Source organism: Mauremys mutica, chromosome 2, assembly GCF_020497125.1.
Source record: "Mauremys mutica isolate MM-2020 ecotype Southern chromosome 2, ASM2049712v1, whole genome shotgun sequence".
NCBI lineage: Eukaryota > Metazoa > Chordata > Testudines > Geoemydidae > Mauremys > Mauremys mutica.
In genome coordinates this window covers 41,727,110-41,741,882 of record NC_059073.1, presented here as the reverse complement: position 1 = coordinate 41,741,882, position 14,773 = coordinate 41,727,110, and the positions used below count along the sequence as shown (strand labels likewise).

Genomic DNA, 14,773 nt, shown 5'->3' with positions numbered 1-14,773 from the left:
TTAAATTTGATAGAATTATTTACAGTGCTAAATTATTTGTGTTTATGCATGGGTGTACATAATTATGTACAAATAAAGTACACTCAAAGAACATTAAGGTTGCAAAGTCAAGCACTAAAATTAGGAAATGCCAGTTGTCCTTTGGAAAAAATGTGAGATTGTGTAATTAAAGATTGTTTATGCATAAAAGGGCTAGATTAAGGTTGCACAGGAAACCTTAATCCTGGTATTCCTAACTTTTGAGTGCTTGACTTTGCAACCTTACAGTTCTTTTAATGTAAGTTTTTTTAATGTAAAAAAAAAATCCTGAAAAAATAGAAATTACATTGCGTTTAACCATATTGGCTCACATTAGTCATCAAGAAGGTTGGAACCTTTAGACCTACAATGCAGACCTTTACCACTTGAGCTGACCGAGTAACTGATAGCAGTAGTACGCTGTTTCTTTGTGAACCAGACACTTGGGAGTTAGGATACACACTGTTCAAGTGGGTTTCACAGGTATTTGCTAGATGGCAGAGACATTTTGGGATTTAAGAATTCTGGGTTTTAGTCCATATTCTAGAGGAGAGTGTGCTATAAAGGTTATAAAGTGGAAAGAATCAAAGACAGGAGACACTCTGCCTTACCTAAGAATGCTAATAGAATGGGGTGAGATTAGACCATGGGGATTGCTTTCAGGACTGTTTGTTGTTTTCCATGTGTTTGTAACTCTTGTGCTTTTAAAAAGGTGTTTGTGATTAAGAAATTCTTCTGCTAAGCCTGTGTTCATTGCTTTATTGCCATGTTCTCCCTGAAGAAAGTATCTAGGTGTGGAGAATGTGGGAGCTGTACAGTATTTTTATAAATATCATATGTCCTTCTGGTTATCAGTTTGATATTAACCTGCCTGACTGCAAAGAGTTAAATCAAAGGAGGCTGTTAAAGGTGAAACCATGAGGAAAGACTAGACCAGGGGTAGGCAACCTATGGCACGGGTCCCAAAGGCGGCACGCGAGCTGATTTTCAGTGGCACTCACACTCCCTGGGTCTGGGGGGCTCTTCATTTTAATTTAATTTTAAATGAAGCTTCTTAAACATTTTAAAAACCTTATTTACTTTACATACAACAATAGTTTAGTTATATATTATAGACTTATATAAAGAGACCTTCTAAAACGTTAAAATGTATTACTGGCACGCAAAACTTTAAATTAGAGTGAATAAATGAAGACTCGGCATACCACTTCTGAAAGGTTGCTGACCCCTGGACTAGACAGTGACAAAGGTAAGGCTCACTGGGGAAAAAATATGGGAAGCTTCTGATTTCAAGATAACTCCTGACTAGCTCTTGCTAGTCTGGTAACTTTTATTCTTCCCAGATCCTAAACCTGAAAGATGCTAGCCCCAGGAACAAGGATGAGGGAGTGGGTTGTTGTCAATCTGAGGCTGACACTCAAACTGACTAAGGTTAGTGTACACTTACAGTGATGTGTAGAGTACAGACACTACACATGCAACTAGCATGCGTATAAATAGTAGTGTAGACAGTAAGGTGAGTAGAGTACACAAGAGTGCTACATGCCTGAACCCCTAGGGTGAGACATCTCTCTACATGCCCAAGAAGTGCCTCCCATGTCAACATTGCTATTGTTAGCAGTGTAGCATCCCACGGCCACCCCCAATCAGAGTTTTTCTTCACCATAGTAAAAGGCTCTGGGAGTGGGGAGCTACTAGAACTTTTCACTGAGGTGTGTAGTTGCACATCACTGTGACAAGTGTGGAAACAGATTGCCTACATGTGTAGTGCCTGTACTCTGCCATAAGTGTAGACTTGGCCTGATACTTGCAGACAAAGAGACACAGGAACTGTAGCAAACAGGCTGGGTGTCTCAACCAAAAGGTTAAGTTTAGGTAAGGAAATGGGCATATAGGACTTTTTGTTGTGTTAACCCATTTTCCTAAATGCTATGTTCCCTTTGGCAATTAAATGCCACTTCTATTTAATGATGCTGTTTTTGAGTCATTGTAGTCAGCTGCTGCCACCAGTGCCTGGAGAAAGAAGGTTTATAGGTGCCAGACCCAGTCAGACCTGTCAGATTAATGTGGTTGGTAAATGGGGGGCTGCAGCCCAAAGATCCAATCTAAGAGTGGTTAGACCATGTGGTTCAGTTCACAGTGGGTTGTAGAAAGCCAGACCTGGCACTCGAGGGACTAATAGGGGTGTAAGGCATGGCTCACCCAGTAACAGTGTCACTAAGAAACCAGAGCTCCCACAACCAGGCAGACTCCTAGAGGTTGGGGTGGGGGAATGTGTCCAAGCATCTGGGCACTCGGAAAGCATTTGGCATTGGTTCTGGGGTTTTGGTGGCTAGATGGTGGGCTCCCACTGCCCAAGAAGGGTGTCAGACACAGGATCTGCTTCTGGGCAAGACCCAGAGCTAGGGAAACCCAGAGCTGGGATAAGTGATCAGTCATTATCCAGACCCAAAGTGATTTAGAAGCACATGGCTTCAGTGGTTAGATTCAGTTACAACAGACTGGGGTCCATCCAGAGAGCAGCATGGGTCCAGATTATGACAGAAGTGGTTTAATCATTGTCTGCTATAGGTTTTCTTGAACTTTTCTCTGAAGAGTTTGGTACTGGACCAGATGGGCCACTAGTTTCATCTAATATTGCAGAGGAAGGATGGTCCAGTGGCTAGGGTGTTTGTTTGGGACTTGGAGGATCTAGGTTAATTTATAGGCTTCCTATATTGGATGAGTCAGTCAGTCAGTCTCTCTGCCCCAATTCACCATCTTTAAAATGGAAATATGAGTACTTCCCTACCTCACAAAGGTCTTGTGAGATACATGTTACAAAATTGTGAGGCACTTAGGTACTACAGTGGGAGCCACATAAGTACCTAAGATAGATAGATAGCTGTCATGGCTTATTCCCCACTCTGGCACTTTGAGTGCAGAAGGTGGGGGCCGGCAAGGATTCTAAAAATTAATACTGGCCACTCCAGGCTGGTATTAAACTCCCAAGGTTACAGCTTCTCTCTGACCTTGGATGGGTAGATGCTGCCACCATCCAAGTGCAAAAGACACACACACACCCTTTTGAGAACCTAGGAAGGAGGACCTGGGAATTCCTTCCAGTGGGGTACCCTCAAGCCCTTTCACACACATCCTCCTCCCTTCCCCCCGGGAGGAAGAGCTGCTATATAAATAACTTCACTTGTACATAAGCTGTCCTTAGCAATTTTAATTGCTTTACATAAGGGACTTTGGTACTCTCCACTTTTTCCCATAGCTCCTGATTTAAATAATACTCCCAAAGTTTTCCCCAATACTACAACCCTTACATGAGTTGTCATTGTGTGAAAGCCCTAATGGGTTCATTTGGAATTCAGTGTTACCATTCATGTGATTGTGTTAATTGACTGTAGAGAGATTACTCGTGTAATTTAATTTTTAGTTTATTCCCAGGTACAGGTATATTGCAAAGGACTGTGAGCAGCATGATTATACATGCCCAACTGAATATGCTCTAGTATCTAGACAATGAATTGTACTAAGCACAGAGTTTCAGACTTAATTTTGAATTTTCTGCCTATTGTCATTTTGTAAATTAAGTGCTGTGTATGTTTTTTCCTGTTTACTTAAAATAATCAAAAGAATAATCTTTAATGCAAGTGTCTTTGACAGCCAATCCAAGAAAATATAGTCTGTTAAGTATTTAGGGGACTTAAAATATATATTTATCCAGTTTCCCTAATGTCTCCATCTATCATGAAAATATATATCAAAGTGCTTTTTAAAAAAAAAGTATTTTTGCCTGATGGATCATAATAGTTTCTTTGGATAAATATGGATTCTGGCAGAAATACTGTGTTAGCTATGCACAGAAATGATCCCCATAATTAGGCTAATCCTGCATAATGAACAAAATGCTTGCCAAATCTAATTTTTGAATTCAATATCAGTTCTGTGTAGGGAAAAAATCATTTATAAAATGGTAACTTCAATTTCTCCCTCGCCACATACTCTTTACAAGTGTCAAACTATTTTTTTTAATATAATTTGTAAGTGTATGTAGTTTTTCTGATGGTGAAAGTCTATGGAATAATAGTTGACTTGAGCCATACATGGTGTAGGTGGGTGATATTGTGTAAGCTTCCCCATAGAATTCAGCCAGTGTACCTAAGTCCTGACCTGCAATATCCCCTGCTGTTACAGTTCTAGGCGTCTCTTCAGAAGAGATTGCCAATAACACTGATTTGTTCCAAACTGTGTCTTAGCTTTCTGTATGCACAAATGGGGACTCAGAAGAGACCACCAAACTTATTTAACGTGTGACCTAAAGCAAGGTTTGAACTCTAGTTTCCGTAGTGAAATGTCAAGTGCACTAACCTGCTGTGCTACTCAGCTGCATGTATTTAATGTTTTGATATTGCTACTGAATGAAACCCTGTTTTCTAAGTGTCGTCTGAAAACATTTTTAGTCATTTAAGATCCTCAGATTAAAGGATTATAATAATAATGTTGATAGAGAGCAGTTTAAGTGTCATGGCTCAATTATAAAATGAAACAAAATTATCTGGATTTGTGTATATACATATTTATTCTAAAAGTTGTAAGTTGCCATATGTGTATGAAAATAAGAATAAATAAATATTTTGTGCATTATATGTATATGTATAAAAGTATATAACAGTATTCTCTCACTTCACAAAGTCAGCTATGAATAGCAAGAAAAATGCTATAAGAACATCTAACATGGATAATTAAAGTATAATTAAGTTTAAATACCTTGGTGAAGGAATATAAAAATATTTAAATTCAACAGGCTAGTACATTTGCAGTTTTCTTTTATTAGGTGTGAAATCTAAGAATCCCCTGCCAACTCTTGAGGGCTCAGTCCAGAATGTTGAATTGAAGTACTGCAGCACATCATTGGTCAAATGTGCCTCTGGGACCGTGGGATCAATAAAAATTTGTGCCAAAGCCCCAGGTATGTGCAGCTGGACCATGTAAAACTTTATTGCCTGTATAGGAGAATTGGCCTTGTTTTTTACAAGGAGAGTTACTGAAACAAGAATTTACTCATTGTTCCTATGAATCAGAGAGGGGTTTTTTTTTGTATTCTATTTTTTTTTAATTGTGCCAGGATGATACATATAGTAAATTTGATTTTGATGACAAATAAATAAAATTAAAACCTGTTGGATTTTGAACTCAAAAACCAGGGTCTAACAACATTGAAGAAAATTGATCTGAAAACTATACAGTACAAATTTCAAATTATACAGTACATTTGTGTTTTGTCCCACTTTCTATATAATTATGAATGTATATTATGATTTTTTAAAATCTGTCTCATCATTTTCAAATAAGACACAAGTAAAATTTTCAGTTGTGGAGATTTTAAGAGGTTTTGTGGTATAATAAATCTTTACTGCTTCTGGTGAAGAGAGGTGTATACAGTAAATATTTTCAACCCATACAAATACATTATGCAGTCAGTGTTTAGAGCTTTTTCAACATAGTAATTATAATTAAATGTGATTTAGGAATTCCCAGGTGATTGTTGAGATAAGTGACTATTTTATTAGTCAAGAGATAGTAATTTACAAATTATTTAATGAGACTTGATTGATTTATCTGGGAACATTATTTTAAATTAAATTTTAATTTAAATTCTTCTGCATATAAAGACATTTGCAAAATAACTTTATAAGGAAGTTGTTTACTACTAACAAGTTTATAAATGCTATTCATTCTTTGTATTTTGTCACTTTGTTCTATACTTGTGTATTTAATAGCTGCCCTGCTCAGGTCAGTGAAAGTAAGTGTTGAATTACCTTGTTGTTAGAAAAGGTGTAAAGAGTTTAATCTTTATTTAGGTGATGGTGGAAAAGAGAAGCTGATTCCTTTAATTCAAGGCCCTTCTGACACCAGAGACCTACACAGCAGCAAATGGCTCAATGAAAGTAGAAAACCAGAATCTCTCTTAGCGCCAGATATGGTAGCCTTTACAATCCAGAGTCCACAGTATATGGACTATTGCCATAATTCTGGTAAGTGCAAAACTCTTGTTAAGCTGGTATCACATTACATTTTCATATCCAATGTAGTTTTCGAAAGGGGGATTTGATATAAAATGTGCCAAATGCCCAGAGTATCTGTTTCACATACTGCACACATTATAACTTCACCCTAGTTCACTCTGAAACTTAAAAACAAAATACATCATTGTAATATATATTCTCTTAGATAGTGCATGCCTAACTGACTTGGTTTGCTTTTTGAAAAAATTATATACTGTCTTCTGCCTACTTTTTTTTAGTTTGACAAAATCCATGTTGTAGATGTTTATTTTATTCTAGTTTCTTATCTAACTAGGGTTTCATATACAGAAGCAACAAGTTAGTTCCTGAGTTGACATTGGATTCAAAATGGCTCATGTAAATCTGTAGCATAAATAATTGCCATTAAAAATTTGTTAATCCACATAGTAAAAAGTGACAACTTTGGAAACAGTTCGTAAACTATACGTGTAGCCTCATCTATCTTGCTACAGTGCTATAGATTTAAATGGTAAGCAAGTTTAGAGTCTCTGAATAGCTTGTATAGGAGTTGAAGGAAGTTGCTGATTTGAAAGATTTGGCAATGCTTGTGTAGGTCTGAGCACTCATGTGGCATTCTCATGAATTCTGTGATATTTAAACAAAACATTGACTACTAGTGGTCTGTTTAAATGGACATTGTCAATTTGAAATCCAGTTCGTTAAAAACAATTATGTAAAAGCCGTTTCAGGTACTGTATTTGGTCTTACATTCCCCTGCTAATATGTGTTGATGTAGTAATCACATTTTCCTATTTTTAAAATGTTGTTCTCACCCTTGACACTGTTTTAAAGATCAAAACAAAGAATATGGGAAGCTGACAAATATACTGATTTTACCAAGGAAACAATAAAATTAACTGCTCACAAAACATTGCAAAACAAAAATAAACTTCTGAGAGAGCACAAAATACACATGGAAGCTACACTAGGATCCCTTTGAATATCTTGTCCTATGTGTGCTGTTTGTAGTCTGTATTTTTTGTTTGTTTGTTTTGTCTTTACTAAATTGTCTGTGTAATAGCTCTGCCCAGTCAGGTTTCAGATATTTGTAGCAGGATTTTTATAATGATTATATTAGGTAGTTCAAGTACTGCAATGAACAACTGCCTGGAGCTATTAACTTTCAAACATCCCCTTTTCCTTCCTTTGAAAACCTTCTGAACATCTACCTATTCCTCACCAGTTTTCTCACTTCAATCTCTGCACTCCACTAACTGTTCATGGCATTTGTTCATGATATTTGTATTGTTTTGTACCTTTTATGTCTTTTCTTCGTAAGTTTCTCCGTTCAAGGATCCCATATTTGACTAGCACATATGACTCATTTTAAACGACTGTATATACCTACCATCACTATATAAATTATTATTATTTAGAGTGTTTATATATATTTTAGATCAACATGAAAGTAGTTCCATTTAATATTTGAGCTTTTAAAAACAAATTTAATTGATTTTTGGAAGAGGGTGTTTGAGAGAATTGAAAACAAAAAACAAATATAGGGCCAGTATTGTGTAGGTGAATTGACAAGAATAATTAACAGATGTGTGAGTTTAAAATGCCATAAATCAAGTAGCCAGTTTTTCTTAGCAAATTGGAGAGTTTCAGAAAAGAGCTACAAGAATGATTGAAGGATTAGAAAACATGCTTCACAGCAATAGACTCAAGGAGTTCAATCTGTTTAGTTTCTCAAAGAGGAACAAATATTTGATAATAGGCTATTAAATCTAGCAGAGAAAGGCATAACACATAACACAATCCAATGGCTCGAAGTTGAAGCTAGACAAATTCAGATCGCAATAAGACAACATTTTAACTATCAGGGTAATTAACCATTTGAACACTTTACCAAGCATGGATGGATGCATACTCTGTCACTGGCAATTTTAAAATCAGGATTAGGTGTTTTTCTAAAAGATATGCTCTAGGAAATATTTTGGAGAAGTTCTGTGGCTCGTGTTATATGGAAGGTCAGAGTTGATAACAGTCCATTCTGGCCTTGGAATTCATGAATCTATAAAATTAAAAGGCTGCTAAAGAATGTGCAATGCTGAAAATGGACCATTTTCTATCCTTTCCTTTCCTTTTTTTGGAGAAAGTATTTGTTTTCCATTTATGAGTGTACAAAGGGTGTTGTGAGCAGGGCCAGCTCTGGCTTTTTTGCCACCCCAAGCAAAACCAAAACAAAACCAAACCTGCGGGGCAGCTGGAGCAGCGAAGGGGGGGAAAAAAAAACAAACCTGCGGGGCAGCTGGAGCAGCGAAGGGGGGGGAAAAAAAACAAACCTGCGGGGCAGCTGGAGCAGCGAAGGGCGGGGGGGGAAAAAAAACCAAACCTGCAGGGCAGCTGGAGCAGCGAAGGGCGGGGGGGGAAAACAAACCAGCGGGGCGGCCGGAGCAGCGAAAGGGGAAAAAAAAAACAAACCTGTGGGGCGGCCAGAGCAGTGAAGGGGAAAAAAATACACCTGCAAGCCGGCCGGAGCGGCAAAGGGATGGAGCGCGGGTGCAGGGGGACTCCCAGCCCTGCAGACGTGCCCCGGGCAGCAGAGTGCGTGCCCCGGCTAGTGGGGGGGAGAGAGAGAAGGTGGGCGGCCAGGGCTTCCTTCAGCAGGGCGCTTGCCGTGCCGCCTGCCAGGGGGGCTCCGCGCCACTCCGGTCGTCGGGCAGGGAAGGACATGGGCTGCCCTGCTGGGCTTGCTACAGACCTGGCACCGCTCTCAGCAGGGCGCTCCCCTCCTCCGCGCTGCCACCCCCTACAGCGCAGCTGGAGCAGCGAACCAAAAAGAAAAAAACCTGCGGGGACGGCCAAAGGGGCAAAGCAAAAAAAATAAAATAAAAGGATTCGAGGGAATGCCGCCCCTTGGAATCTGACTCCCCAAGCACGAGCTTGCTCGGCTGCTGCCTGGAGCCGGCCCTGGTTGTGAGCATCATCTGAAGCCACTGACAGAAACCATTAAAGCTAAATTGGATAGTTTGAGAGCTATAATAGGTTTAAACTAAGTTGGGATGGATATGGAAAATGAAGGGGTATTGAAAGATTATGATGCAACCAATTTAGAAGAAGAATGGAAAAGTTCCTATCAGAGGAGAGATTGAAACAATTGTTCTCTACAGATAATTTGATAGTGAAGAACATGGACCGGACAATATATGATCCAGATAAAGAGAAAAGGATGCTGTGCTACCTTTCTGGGAATCCAGCCAAGAAATATGACCAGAAAGGCCAAAGATAGATTAATTCCAGATAAATTTCTCGGTGGCCTATATAGGAACTAGTGACACAAGATATATTAATTAGAATAAAGGACAATTTTCCAGATCTTGGAAGAGAATTGAAAATATCTTGCATATGAAGTTCTTACAGTTCCTTCTATTACAAGTATGAGTGAAGGAAGAATGACTAACCTAATTTTGCACCTATGGTGTAGATAGGAGGTTTTGGCATTGTACAGAACTGATTGCTTTCTGTAATGAGATGACTGGGTTATAAATCTCTGCTTAGATTGGAAATCAACTTCTGGTATGCACAACTAGTGGAGTGGTAAACTGGCTTTAAACTGGGTATAAATTGCTAGGAGGAGACTGTGCAGAGTTAAAAAAAAAGTGTTAATATTCATTTGGAAGTACATGCCAAGAAAATTTTATCAAAAAGTGAATAATAATAATAATAAATTAATTAATTAATAAACCCTACATTAACATTTTTGTGTCTATTTTCAACTTAAGGAATTGATGGTGGAAGGAGTAAGATAATACAGTATTAATATTAAATTACAGTGATTGTAATCTAGTAGAGAAACCTGAATCTTGGTAAAATGACTTTTTTCCTTTTTCCTGTTAATACTTTTGTAAATTATATATAATAGCCCGTTTATATTAACAGTTTCTTAACAAGGGCTGATACTTTTGGTGGTGTTTTTTGTTTACATTTGTGTGTTTACAAAAAAGTGTGGCAGCGGTATCCGTTTGCCTTGTGTAGATAGCAAAGTATTTTCTAATATAAAAATAACAGTTCATTATGATTTTACTAACAGTAGTTCTGGCCCTTAAATGTAACTTTGTATGTTAACACTCTTAATTCTGTCATCATTCATCTGTTTCAATAGATCGCTCAGTGGTTTTTTTAATAGTCTTTGGTCCCATGAATATCTTTGTAGCATTAGTGCTCCCTCACCTTTGTCTAGATCACAGCATATATATAATATAATAAAGAGGGGATGACTGGCAGGATTTTCTTTGTTAAAGGACCTAAGGTTTGGTAATGCCCTCCTACCTCTATGTGAAAGTTTCACCTGGCGTTTGAAGACGGATGGGGTACTTTGAAGATGAATGGTAGTGCTAGGCTGTGTCTACAATATCAGCTAAATTGGCACTGCTGCAATCAATGCAGCAGTGTCTATTTAGTGGGTGCGTGAAGACATAAGTTGATGGGAGAATGCTCTCCCATCAACGTCTGTGCTCCACCTCCACGAGAGGCGGAATTTGTATTGACAGTGGAGCGTCTCCTGTCGACATTGTACAGTGTAAGACACTGCTGTAAGTCAACCTAAGTTACGGTGACTTCAGCTACGTAATTTATGTAACTGAAGTAGCATAACTTAGATTAATTTACAGCGTTAGTGTGGACCAGCCCTTTGTGTTGAATTATGAGATTCTACTGAAAAGATGGGGTGAGCTGATTAAACGGTTTTATTTTTTACTTTTAAATTATTGGCAAGGCACTCAGAGCCTTTGTACAGACAGTTTTTATTACTTTAATCAGAAGGCAATAAAATAAATATAATTAGTAAATGATCTTCTTTGAACTGAACTTAAATATTGAATACTAGAGTAGCGAAGCAAGGAAGTAAACAAGAGCAATCATGTTAATTTTGGGTTTGTTTGATATAAATTAGTGTATCCAGTAGACAAGGACCAAATTGATGATAAAAGATTTTTCTAGTTTTATGGGGGAATTACTAAAAGTGGAGACGAAACATTTTCAAACTATTTTAAATGTTAATCAGGAATTAGTAGTGCTCCATTAATGAAAGTGACTTTCCTTTCTTTCCCTTCCTTTCCTTAGAGTGACTTTTCTTTCAAGCATTTTGAGACACTTCTATTTAAAAGTATTTGAAATATATGCATAATTTCACAAATCTCTGAAAATAAATTACTCTGAAATTGAGTATTTATAACTGTATGAATATTTCTCAGCTTTCAAAAAAATCCTATGAAAAAGAGTGCCCTGAAATTTACAAAAGTCTCATAAATTATAACACTAACAACAATGTTATCTGATATTTTTCCTACAATGCAAAGGTTAATTTTGTTCAGTAGGGTCAATTGGAAAGGAAAGGGTGGGCTTAAAATCCAATTTTGCTTTTCTTTTTTTTTTAAAGCCCAAGGGTTAAAATGAAGTTATCAATGTTAATTATTTTTCCACTTCACCATTCTGGTCTGAAATACTGTAAATTCTAGCAGAAGTTAGGTTTTTTAAGTTACAACAATGATGTTTTTTACATTTTTCAATATAAATTTAGATGTATGTCTTTATGTTGTTAAAATAGTAAAATCTCAATGAACTGCTTAAAGTACCTTTTAAAATATTTTTGACACGACAAGTAAGTAAGAATGCTTATATATTGTAGTACATAAAGACCATTCACTTTTGTGGTTTGGGCACAAATGCGTAAAAATTATACCCATCTATCTTATTACATTTCCTCTCCTATCCCTGAGGACTTCGCTATGTACTTTATCTATAATTGTTGCCAGTTTTCTATCATGTTCCCACTGGGCTTTTGGTGCAAAAAACCTTATCCTCTCGATGACAGAGCTTGCCCGAATGATTTCATGCTCTTAGCATTTTTGTTCACAGGAATTAGGAGCAAAATGTAACTACAGCTGAACATAGCATCTATTTTTGTAATTTTGAAGTTTAGACTCTGTTATTGGAACTAAATGAAGAGATGCAGGTGTTCTCCAGTTCAAGTCCTTTGGGATTTTTTGATGGTAGATGCTTGAAAAGAAAATGCATATGTTTCCAGAGTAAAACAGCAGCTGTGGACAAGGATTTATGTTTTTCTCAGAACTTTGGGATTTCAAAATGTTACATTTAATCACATGCACAGAAAGGAGTGCAAATGTTAAAGATGTTACATATAAAACTAGGGATCTGATCTCTTTACCATACCAACTAGTTGTGGGAATACAGGAACAAAGTGATCTTTAATCTTAATATCAACAATTTCAAAAGGATTATGATAGTTGCCAGGACTCAGTCTTTTGAGAACTCTGCAGTTGCAGCACAGAACATTTTTATCCTCTTAATTACTTTTAAAATATAATTTATTCTCATTATTTTGCCTTTAAAAAAAATCCTGGTACCAGGTAATATATGTTCCTGAAAGCACAATGTTTATATTGTACTTTTGTTAGAATGAGGTAAATTAGGTTTCAAGCACTTAGATATTCTATGATGAGTTCCATTAACTATTGCCTGTAGTTTTCAAAATTGGGTTGACAACAACAGTTAAAATACTTGGAGTGTGAGGCTAAAATTAGAAAAGTTCCAAAGTTACAAACCTTGCCAAATGAATGTTTTACTGGTAATGAGTGTACTGTCAGATCTGTATATTTTAAGAATTTGAGATTTGTTAGTAAATGAAAAGTGCTGTCTGCAAACACGGCATCCATGAGGAGTAATCTTACTATATCTCATGTGTATAGTTTTTGAAAGTGGTGATTTTCTGTGTCTTAATTGTTCCTTCCTCATAAAAAAGTGACTTGCATAATGTGAGTAAACTTGATTACAAAACCTTTGAACACAGAACAATATAACTTTTTAGTAATTGCATGTGACCCTGATTCACCAAAATGCTTATGTTCTTTAGTCAGGGCCTACAGCTGGCCTGTTTCTCTGCTTGCTTAACCTCCAGGCAGTCTAATGAGCACAGGTGGGCCCAAATTGAACCTCCTGATTGGTATAACAGCCTGATTGGCTGAGGGGATCCACAGACTTGCTCTGAAGGCCAGCAGCAGGGTGCTGTCTGCTCAAAGTATTTCCCAACAGCAGCACTTGGTTCCAGCCCTGCTCCTACCTTCCCTGACTCCAGGTAATCTGGATTTGACCTTTGGCTCCAATTCCTGTCTCTGACTATGGCTTGACCTTTGGCTCTGGCATCTGCCTTCTGACACTGGTTCCAACCCTCAGCTCCTTTTTCTCGGCACCTGGCTTCTGCTCCCACCATTAGGCAGGACTGCCCACATCCCACTCTCTAATAGTTTGAGCAGCCTAAATGGAACCAATGAGGGGGAAAAGGGCCTTCTTTCCCACTGACATGGATCCCACCAAGACAAATGCCTCCCTGTTGGATATAGTGGGTGCTGTACACAATCTGTATACTCTGCAGGCGCAGAATGTGCCCCTTCAGGTGCAAGCTGCAGCTCCAACCTCATCTCCCCGTAAGCCAAAGATTTCACTGCCAGCTGAGTACAATGGTGACTGAAGCAAATTCAACGGATTTCTGAGTCAGTGTCAGCTTCTGTTGACACCATGGGCATTTCCCACCAATCAAGCCTGAGTAGGACTTATCATCAATTTGGTAATGGGGAGGCTCTGGCCTGGACTTTCCCACTCCTGGAGAAATCGAACCCGCTCTAGGCTAGTTTGAAAACCATATGCAAGCCATGGTGCCAATTTTTAATGATCCAAACCTCACATGCACAGTACAGACTGAGCTCCAAGCATTGTGACAGAGGTGCCAATCAATATCCAAATAGCCATGGAATTTCAGAGCCTGGTAACAGATACCAAGTGGAATGAGGCTGACAGCATTACCACCTTCAGCCTAGCCTCAGCAAAGAAATCAAGGATGAGCTGACATAATTTAATTGAACCTATGCATAAGGATTGATAGCTGTCGGACAGAGCACTGTGAAGAGCAAAGCTTAGCCTCCTGTGCCCCACTGGTTTCTCTGGCCCCAGCTCTCCAGTCACCAGCTTTGTCCCTGCATATTGAGCCCATGCAAATTGACCAAGCCCAGCCTTTCCTTTCAGATGCAGAGAAAAATGGACACCAAATGGTGGGTTTATGCCTATACTGTTCGGAGCCTGGATACATCAAATCAGGCTGCCCTGAAAAGGTCCAACTTGCGTCCCAGCTGGGAAACGTCAAGTCCTAGTCCCAACAGAGGGGAGGGGGCTGGGCTGGTATTCCTCCTGTCCCTCCAGTACACAACATCAATATATGCCTGCTGGTACTATGGCAAAGGCTAACCAGAACCTGACACATCTGATTCCCCTTCCAAATTCAGCACCCTACTGTGATGGTTTTGGTCACAGAGACCCCCTTGGGACTGTCACCTGACGTGCTGGAATTATCTCTGAGCCCGTTTTCATTGCCAACTTGGGACTCCAGAACACTGCCTTGTTTAGACAGACACGCTAGCCTGCTACAACGCAGACCCAGGTCTGGTCCACACCCCCAAAGTTGCAGGCGTTAACCAAAAACTGCTGAGCATGTTACCTGCCTCCAGCACCGAAACACCCACCTCCTAATGAGATCCAAATCCCAAATAAATCTGTTGTACTCTGTATAAAGCTCATACAGGGTAAACTCATAAATTGTCCACCCTCTATAACACTGATAGAGAGAGATGCGCAGCTGTTTGCTTCCCCAGGTATTAATCACTTAC

At 38.6% G+C, this 14,773-nt stretch overlaps 1 protein-coding gene across 2 annotated transcripts in view; it reads left to right on the top strand.

Annotated features, from left to right (window-relative positions):
• The window catches only part of VPS13B (vacuolar protein sorting 13 homolog B), a 902,514-nt gene that overhangs the window by 304,103 nt on the left and 583,638 nt on the right, over nt 1-14,773 (top strand). The window contains exons 18-20 of one of the 2 annotated variants that reach the window (XM_045002959.1): nt 4,844-4,978; nt 5,871-6,044; nt 9,209-9,564. In XM_045002959.1, coding sequence (XP_044858894.1) covers nt 4,844-4,978; nt 5,871-6,044; nt 9,209-9,327 — 428 coding nt within the window. In that variant the 3' untranslated portion in view covers nt 9,328-9,564. Of the gene's footprint in view, nt 1-4,843; nt 4,979-5,870; nt 6,045-9,208; nt 9,565-14,773 lie in introns of those variants that run through there. The other variant, XM_045002958.1, reaches the window with a different exon arrangement.